At 38.5% G+C, this 9,041-nt stretch overlaps 1 protein-coding gene across 1 annotated transcript; it reads right to left on the bottom strand.

Annotated features, from left to right (window-relative positions):
• Window positions 1–535: 535 nt before the first annotated feature.
• On the bottom strand, window positions 536–7,605 carry lpxn (leupaxin). Its single transcript, XM_037768842.1, has 9 exons — window positions 7,535–7,605; window positions 6,432–6,517; window positions 6,157–6,224; window positions 4,822–4,918; window positions 4,262–4,525; window positions 3,941–4,114; window positions 2,904–2,985; window positions 2,652–2,800; window positions 536–926 (listed from the first exon to the last, which is right to left on the bottom strand). Exons 1-9 carry the CDS (start codon window positions 7,545–7,547, stop codon window positions 660–662), a joined length of 1,200 nt encoding a protein of 399 aa, XP_037624770.1. The 5' UTR covers window positions 7,548–7,605; the 3' UTR covers window positions 536–659.
• Between the last annotated feature and the right edge of the window lie 1,436 nt (window positions 7,606–9,041).

Below are 9,041 nucleotides of genomic sequence, written 5' to 3' on the forward strand. Positions count from 1 at the left end.
TGTAATGTAAGAATTGATTCACCAAAACGCTGTATAGATTTTTAATTAACCCTTTAAAAAGCAATGGCGGACCTGGCCGTTATTCTGTCTTTCGGAGGTTGTACTGGGCTCACATATAAAGCTAGATACTGGCATCATATGAAACTAGCAAAACCTAAGGAATCCATTGGTACCAACCATAGCATACGTGAATGTTGCAAAGGAGGTTAAATAAGGCTCAAAATTTATGCTAAATGTTGGCGAGGAAAAACTGGCGCGGCCATTTTCAAAGGGCTCCCATGACCTCTGATCTCAAGATATGTGAATGAAATGGGTTCTATGGGTACCCACGAGTCTCCCCTTTACAGACATGCCCACTTTATGCTAATTGAACTATGCGGTTGTTTGCATTCATTACAAATGTGTTATTTTCGCCTATTCTAAAATGGTATTTTTGAATATTTCTGCATAGGGTAGGGGCTAAAATGTATCATTTCAGATTACAGGTATATTCAGACTGACAAATAATGTGTAAACATATAAGTATGAATCTGAAAATTAGCATATGTCCCCTTTAATGTATCACCCATACTGTGGGGAAATAATAACTTCAACAATGACAGTGATGCTGCATTTGATTGTTTTCTGCTACATTAGTAGTACGTTGTATACTGTATGTCTCACACAAAGAGTTTTTCAAAGCAAGGCGAGCAGTACGGCTTCCCTTTCTGCTCCTTGAAGATGCCTTGGCTGAGCTGCCGCAGACAGAAGGCGCACACAAAGTGCTCAGGGTGAAACTTGCGACCGAGACCAGAGATGCAGCGGCCCGTGATGGGCTCGCCGCAGCCGCCGCACAGAGTGCCCTGTCGGGAGTGGAAGTGCTGTGAGCAGAGGGGTCGACCATCCAGCTCCATGAAACAGCCATCAGTGAAGGGCTTCAGACAGTCCTGGATAAAAGAACAGAAGACAGAGACATAGGGAAAAGGTGGAAGAGAGGATAAAGAGACACAGAGAAAAAAGATTAGAGATAACATGGAGGATGAAGGATAATAGTGTAAAATCTGGATAAGTATGTTTGCATTTAAAGAACCATGATTGAGCCCCATGTACACTAATATTACTGCTTATCCTTATCTAAAACATACCATAGCTTTAGTACTGCATGGAAATTTAACTTTTTGGAATAGGTATTCAATGAACATTATTTAAAGCATTCTCAAGCTATCTTGCTGCTAAATCAAACTCATAAGATGAGCAAAAATAGTTGTAGGTTTTGTTGTAACATTTCATGGTATGAAAATCTCTCTACTGTTGATGAGACCAGGCTGCAGCACAGCAGAGTGAGAGTGGCCAGAAAGATCAGAGGTGCTACATTTTATGAACTACCTCATTTATTTTCAGCAGGAGGTTGATTAAAAACGCTCGGCCACTTTTCGAGTGTCCACTTCATCTGCTTAATGCAGTGTTTGACCTCCTGACCTCTGGAGTTAGATGTAGGTTACCGAGGGCCAGGTACAATCCTGACCCTGACTGTGCCATGTAAAACAATGTTTAGGTTCTCTGCTAATGGACAGTTGCTGGTTGTGATGGTGATGATAAAATTGTAGTAATAATTGGGTTGGATGCCGTGGGCTACCTCCGGGTCTGAGAAGTGAAGCCAATGCTGAAGTGCCTTAAACTTGCATTCTTTCTAATAGCCAGCAGGGGGCGACTCCTCTGTTTGCAAAAAAGACGTCTGATTGTATAGAAGTCTATGAGATAACGACCCTACTTCTCACTTGATTTATTACCTCAGTAAACAGGAGTTTATGGTCTCAATCGCTAGATTCAAGTCTTCTTCAATACAGCATGATGTTCATTTAGTAAATGATGGTCCCATTTTGAGTCAAATAGACCATAAAGCAGATTATGCTTTAGGGTGTGGCTACCTTGTGATTGACAGGTCGCTACCACACCATTGTCCGTGTTTTCATCTTACAACTTTAACCATCTCCCAGTGTTTTCAATTCATGAAACTTAATTATAAAATTTTCGATCGCCTAAAAATGCCTTATTCAGCGTTCAGTTGTACTAAGTTCCACCCTCTCGTATCACTTCGGGTTGCAAAAAAAACAAGATAGCAACGGCCAAAATGCCGAACACAAACCAACGGCCTATGTACACTTCTACGTCTATGGTTGGATGTGTTCCATGTTTTATGTGATGTTGTTAATCTTTGAGCGGTAGGTTTAAAGAGCAATGTATTTTATGTATTTCATGTTCAGGTTTATGAACATTGTATTTTCCAGTCAAGAATGATTCTCTTTAGGGGCCATAAACTATGAAAGGTTGCTACCTCATGTCAGCATCTCTACTGAGAGCACTTTATGTTTAACAATTGCTCATAGCCGGGTGAAGCAGAAGTAAAAGCTGCACACTGAACCGTTTTTGACCAGATGCTGCATACAGAAGTAGGTTTGAAGAGAATGTAAAAGATACCCACACTGAGGAATATGGTTTCCTTGATTTATTTGCATCATTTCAACCGCAACGTATTCATCAGGCATAAGGTTCTCATCAGCCTTGTGGTCTAAATGTTGCAAATAAAGCAAATGTGTGGGTATCTTTCTCATTTATTCCCAGGCTTGTGTGTGAGCCAGAGCCGTGTGTGTGGTCTGAGGTAAGAGGCTCACTGCGCAGACGAAGCACTCTGGATGCCAGGTGCCGTTGGCTGCAGTCAGGTAGTTCGCCTTCACTGACTCCCCACAGCCCGAGCACTTGGGAGCAAAGAGGTGGTAGAAGTCCTTGCAACAATATGGCTTCCCATCCTTTTCTAGGAAACCTGGGACATGTATAAGACACTTACGATTAATTCAGAGTGATAATACATATCATTATTTGCTGAAGTTGTGGTTTTCCAGTGAAGATAAATGAATGCCTCTCACCATCAGGTCCAAACAGGCCTCCGCAGTGTGTACAGAAGAAGTGGTCGGGGTGCCAGGTCTGGTCCAGAGCTGTCAGGATGTTCTGGTAAACCAGCCAGACAGAGATATATTACATAATGCTTTTACTTCCTTTAAGGATTAGGATAAAGGTTTGTCTCGTCTCACATGTTCGGATGTAAGGAAGCACCAAAATGTGGATTTTAAACCACATGAAGTGAATCATTGGAGAAGTTGCATTAGTTTCTGATTAATGACTTTGGTCTGCAGCATAAGCCCAGGCTGCAGAATCCCAATATGGTTTTGTGTTTTATTTGTTAAGACGACATGAGGGATACGTCTAGAAAAATTAACTACATGCTGCTGTATGTCATCATCCAATCTTCAAAGGATTATTGTTTAAATAACTGGATGTAATATATGACGGAACACATTAGGATCAGAAGACTAAGTGTGGCATTTAAAGCAGCAGTAGGCAGATGGGAGCAAATATGATTAAAAAAAAGGTAACCGGAGGAAAACAACCAATCAGAGCCGAGCTGGAGCCTAGCCGTCTCTGAGCAGCTGTCAATCAATCACGAAACTAGGCAGCGCTAATCAAATATGAATCAATATTCTGTTAATGTAATGACTATTTCTCGCCTCAGATGTTTTCAGAAACATCTTGTAGTGTACTGTTTAGCTGTAAAATGAGGAAGTTTGTGACCCGGCAGCCATGTTGAGATCAGTTGAGAAAATACCAAGCACCGCCCACCAGCCGGAGCGCAGCCAATAGGAACGCTCAATTGGAACGCTCTCTCTGAATTGACCTATGATTGGCCAAAGTGTCCTGTCACAGGCTAGATTTTTTAAAACAGCGCCATGAGGAGGTGCAGAGTTTTCTCTCATAACACTTGAATTACAATATGCTGAAAGGTTATTATGGAATTTTTGCCCAATGATGCCAAAAATATTCTGCCTACTGCAGGTTTAAGTATGTGATAGGAATTCCTTTTGTTTTGAAAAGTGATCTATTCTTACAAGAGTTTTAGTTTGCTCACCGTGAGAATGGGCCCCTTGCAGTAGGCACAGCGAGGAGAGAAGAGCTGATGGTAGTCTTTGTCACAGTACGGCCGTCCATCTCTCTCAAAGAAGCCGGAGGAGCTCAGCTCCGTCTTACACTCCGAACACACAAAGTGCTCGGGGTGCCACACTTCACCCAGCGCCGTGATCATCTACAGAAGAGGAGAGAAAAATGTAGTACAAAGAGAACAATGAGAGGTTTTTATCGGATTAAACTGTATAAGGCTGACTTTGCATATTTTTTTCTTAAATCTACAATATTTAAATGCTTGCTCATTTGTTTATGTGGCTTATTGTACCTTTCCCACAATGCTTTTGTTGCAGGAAGCACAGTTGCCTTTGGCCGCGGTGCGTACGCCAATCTTCTCCAAGTCGGAGCTCAGCCCTCCTAGCAGGTCATCTATAGTATCTGTTTTCTTGCTCGTGGTCTTTGAGGTGTTTGCGTCTGAACCTGCTGTATTGCTGCTGCTCTCCTTGTTCTCCTGTTGCTCACCTTCTGGTTTCTTTTTTTTCACAGACTGTTTTTGTGTGAGAGGCGGTGGGGTCGTTGAAGACACTGGATCCTAAAATGATGATACATGTAAGCACAAATACCATTGTTTTTAGCCATATGATAAAGTTGGTGCTTATCAGTGCTCCATACTGAAATGCTATGACTTGAGGCTGTGCAGTGTTGACATTAGTACAATGCTGCCCTCTGTTGTTAAACCTGGTTAATTTCACTCATGTTTGGAAAGTTTATTACTGCACATCCACTGTTCTCTCTCATCACCAGTTTATATGGTGTATTATTCTTTAACATACCAAAATAGATTCAATCATTATGAGACGTGAACTTGCAGACACTGACTGTACTGACCCCGTGTCCCAGACCCAGCATATCCTGCAAGATGGCATCCAGCTCCTTAGTGGGTGAGTCGGGGGTCGGGGAAGCTGCTACAGGAGCTGGCAGATCACTAAAACACAGAGAGGAGAAAATGAGAGAGCATAATATCTCAAATTAACCTCCAAGAACACAAACTACCCCATTGGTACGGTACAAGCTCCTATTGAAGGAAAACTGTGTCTCTGAACATAATCTGAGGGTGATATTTTACAATAATGTAATGTAGAGTTATGAACTGTAGACGTAAGGAAATGCTCATGATGTGGTGTAATTTATAATCTGTCAAAAAGTCTGGTAGGAAATATTTCTGCTGCACGTTACTAAGTCAGTTAGATCATTGTGTACGTTAAGATGCTTTAAGGGGAGACACTATAGGTGAATATAGTAAAAGTTTTAACTAATAGATAATGCCATGAAACTTCAATTATTTTTTATATGACAAGTTTTCTGAAATTGTATGTTTAAATATGCAAATGAGGCATTATCTTAATAAATATGTTCTAATTTACACACATTTCCAGAACAAAAATGTGAACATTGGATAAAGCCAGGTTCAAAATGATTGTTTCATGTTGTTGACATATTAACATCAGAGGTTTTTACAGAGTGAATTTAGGATATCTATTTTAAACACTCAATAAATCAGAAAATATTCTCAACAACCATGAAAAAAACAATGTCGCCATGTTTTTAGAAATGAAATGTTGTATAAATCAGGCTATGAATGATATAGATAGGAATGAAACATGAACGTTTAGTGTGTGTAAAAGATACTGAAGTGGAGATTTCTGAGTCATACTATGAGGAAAAACTTTATTTTGAGAAAACAGCCTTCAAAGATATGGAAACTTTCATACATTTTGCAAGACACTACAGGTGAATAAGGTAAAAATATTTAACTAATAAATATCACCATGAAACTTCCCTCGTTGATCACTTACATTAAAGCAATTATCTTTTGTATTACAAGTTCTGAAATGTTATGTTTAAATATGCAAATAATGCATTATATAATGTTGCAGATTTAGGAGAAATCTACAGAAGCAAATAGACAAACTAGTAAAATAAACACCTAAATGTGTATTTTGGATATTTTCATTCCACTAGTCTGAAGACATGATAAGCAGAATAGCCCTAAATCTCAAAATTGACGATGTTTTTCCCGTAGTGTCTTGCCTTAAAGTGGAAGACTGTATAATTATAACGTACTGTGCAATGAATTTTAAGTAATTTCCTGTTTCTTATTCACAGTTTACACAACGAAAATGTGAATCAGGGGTGAACAAGAGCGTTAAGCTTGTGCTTCACCTGTACACATTTGAGCTGACTGGACCTTTTCCTTTCTCGGCAAGTCCAGCATAAACTGCACCTGGCACCTGTTGACACACAACCAAAATACACCAGAGTTTCTGTTAATGAAGTAGCAAGATTACAAGTTAATCCATCATATGAAGTTCCTAATTGTTAACTTGTTAATTGGTCGCTTGACAATACATTTCAGGTTTGACTATAACTGAAAAAGGTGAAAATGAACATAGTTTTGGTACAGTGTAAGTTTGTAGTTGTTGTGTCTTTGTCTTCACCTCTCCAGCAGCTGGATCATTGCTGTTTTTCTCATTGACGCTTTCTGAACTCGCTGAATTCAGGGCCAGCTCCTCCAACAGCAAATCTGTGGCAGGATACAGGCCATAAATCTTCTAACCACACACATAAACATAAATATATTATGCAGACATGCAGCATTTACAAAACATATTCGCTAAAGCACATTGATTGTGCTTTCTGGGTGTTCACTTTTAAACCAGGGAGGATGTGTATAATATATTTGGTGTGAAATATTTCCTTTGAAGTGAGATAGAGCCACCACCTCGATGTACAGAAAAAGGTGCTGGTCGATTCGTTTGAGGTTGCTACATGCAAGTCAGCTTCCTCAGGAAGTGATGCTACGATGTGTTGCAGAAGTGAAACTTGTGATAATGTTGCAAGATATGTGAAAAATATTACGCCAAATTCAACTTTCCTTCACACAATTTAAAGCCAAACTTCTAACAAAAATGGGAAGATACTAAACACGAGTGTTTAAAAGAAAAGAAGAAATGTTCAGCTTATAGCACTGTTGTCTTTGACAGTTGATCATGTCTTCACATCTCAGAAACATCTGAACATCCTCTAACTTTATTTTTCAGAAAATAGTGAAATTAAATCAAATGGTTGTATTTTTTTTCAAGACATGGAATGTATGTTTCGATAACCAGTGAAGACCAATCATTTCTTTGATTTTATATATATATATTATCTTTATTTTTAGTCCTGGCTAAAATGGCAGCATAGTTTACAAGTAATAAACAGCACGATAAAAAATTACAGTATAAAACCAAGACACACTAACAACACAGTGCAAAAAAAAAAAAGTTATTCAAATAATTACACGCTGAACTGCCTTTAAATGTACAGTGTACTTGTATACTGTACTTGGTGTGAGTCACAGAATACGTAGTGTAAAGCACTGTCATCTTATTCTACGATCAGTTATTCTTTTCACCTCTATTTTCTACATCAATTGTGAATCATAGAACCTTTCACTGAATGTTCTAGAATTATAAAAATCATTTCATATCTAACAATCTGTCCACGGATCGATTTGAGGGTGATTAGCAGCGTAAAACATGAAAGACAGTCGTCTTACCGAGCTCGTCCATGTTGCCTCCTGCTCTGACAGCTAGAGTGAGTGTGTGTTTTTAGCTGCTGGTTAGTTACTAAGGTAACCGGCCCAATATCTCTTCTGGTCAAAAACCATCACTTCCTCTGACAGATGTTTGTTTTCATTTTCATACTGAAGCAAGACTTAACCATATTTAGTATGAAATGTTTCTGTTTCCTTGTAAAAAGGAAACCATGAACAATTTCTGAAACTGAGAAAGCAACTTACATTTGTGCTCCGTTTTTTAAGTGTGATTAAGTCTGATACAACCATATTATGAATTGATTGTGCTTTTATGTATACAATATGTATATTTATGTATATGGCAGTAAACCCATTGTATTGGAAACATGATCTCCACTTCAGTGTTTGTAAGGCAAGGTGTTCATTTATATATTTTCAAACAAAAGTGGCAATTCAACGTGCTTTACATAAGCCAAAGAAATGCATTTAAAAACACAACGAAGTAGAAAACAAAACCAATTTAAGTAGAATAGAAATTAAATATAATAAAATCAAGAATAGACAAGAAGACAATAAATACAATTTCAGTGTCTTCTCAGTGTTTTCACACACTGATTATCAGTTTATCTGTATTTATTAAAAACATTTTAATGATAACTTCATCAATACACACATAAAGCACAAACAAAATATATAATGTAGCAATGTGTTGAGATTTGACATTTCCAGGTAGCTTCATCTGCAATTATGATCTAAAGTATAGTGAGAACATTTTAACAGTAACATGTAACACAACTCCATGTACAAAAGCAGATAAATCATGCTTAAACCTGCAGTAGGCAGAATGTTTTTGGCATCATTGGGCAAAAAATCCATAACCTTTCAGCATATTGTAATTCAAGTGTTCTGAGAGAAAACTAGTTTCAGGCTTTAGATAATCTAGCCCGTGACGGGAGACTTTGGCCAATCATAGGTCATTTCAGAGAGAGAGCATTCCTATTGGCTGTGCATTCAATGCAGGCAGCTGTCAATCACTCGTAAACTCCGATCAAACAGTCAAACTAGGCAGCGCTGATTAAATATGAATCAATATTCTGTAACTGTTATATATATTTCTCGTGAAAAATGTTTTCAGAAACTATCTTGTAGTGCACTGTTTAGCTGTAAAAAGAGAAAGTGTGCTCCAGCTGGTGAGCGGTGCTTAGTATTTCCTCAACTGATCTCAACATGGCTGCCAGGTCACTATTTGGGATGGATGTGATTCTTAGCCACTGATTCATGCACTGCAACCAGCAGAATATCAAGCTGATTTATAAAAAAAAACTGTCCCTTTTGATCACCTCATGAAGTTCACGACCCCGTCACCTGTAGCTGGTTTTGATTTTATTCCACGGTTCCTAAATAGCTTAATAACTTTGTCACACTGGTGACCCTCAACATAGACACATCTTGGACCACAGACTCTCATCTTCCAAGACCAAAGACATTTATTATTAAGATAGATCTTCCTCTTCTTTGGTGTTTATTG

This window comes from Sebastes umbrosus, chromosome 5 (assembly GCF_015220745.1).
Source record: "Sebastes umbrosus isolate fSebUmb1 chromosome 5, fSebUmb1.pri, whole genome shotgun sequence".
Lineage (NCBI taxonomy): Eukaryota > Metazoa > Chordata > Actinopteri > Perciformes > Sebastidae > Sebastes > Sebastes umbrosus.

What these genes read in the sequence shown, in the direction of transcription:
- lpxn (XM_037768842.1), bottom strand. An exon ending in ATGATCCAGCTGCTGGAGAG is followed by an intron (nt 6,225 to 6,431) that starts GTGAAGACAAAG and finishes GTGTGTCAACAG; the next exon opens with GTGCCAGGTGCAGTTTATGC. An exon ending in CAGAGTGCTTCGTCTGCGCA is followed by an intron (nt 927 to 2,651) that starts GTGAGCCTCTTA and finishes TCTTTTATCCAG; the next exon opens with GACTGTCTGAAGCCCTTCAC.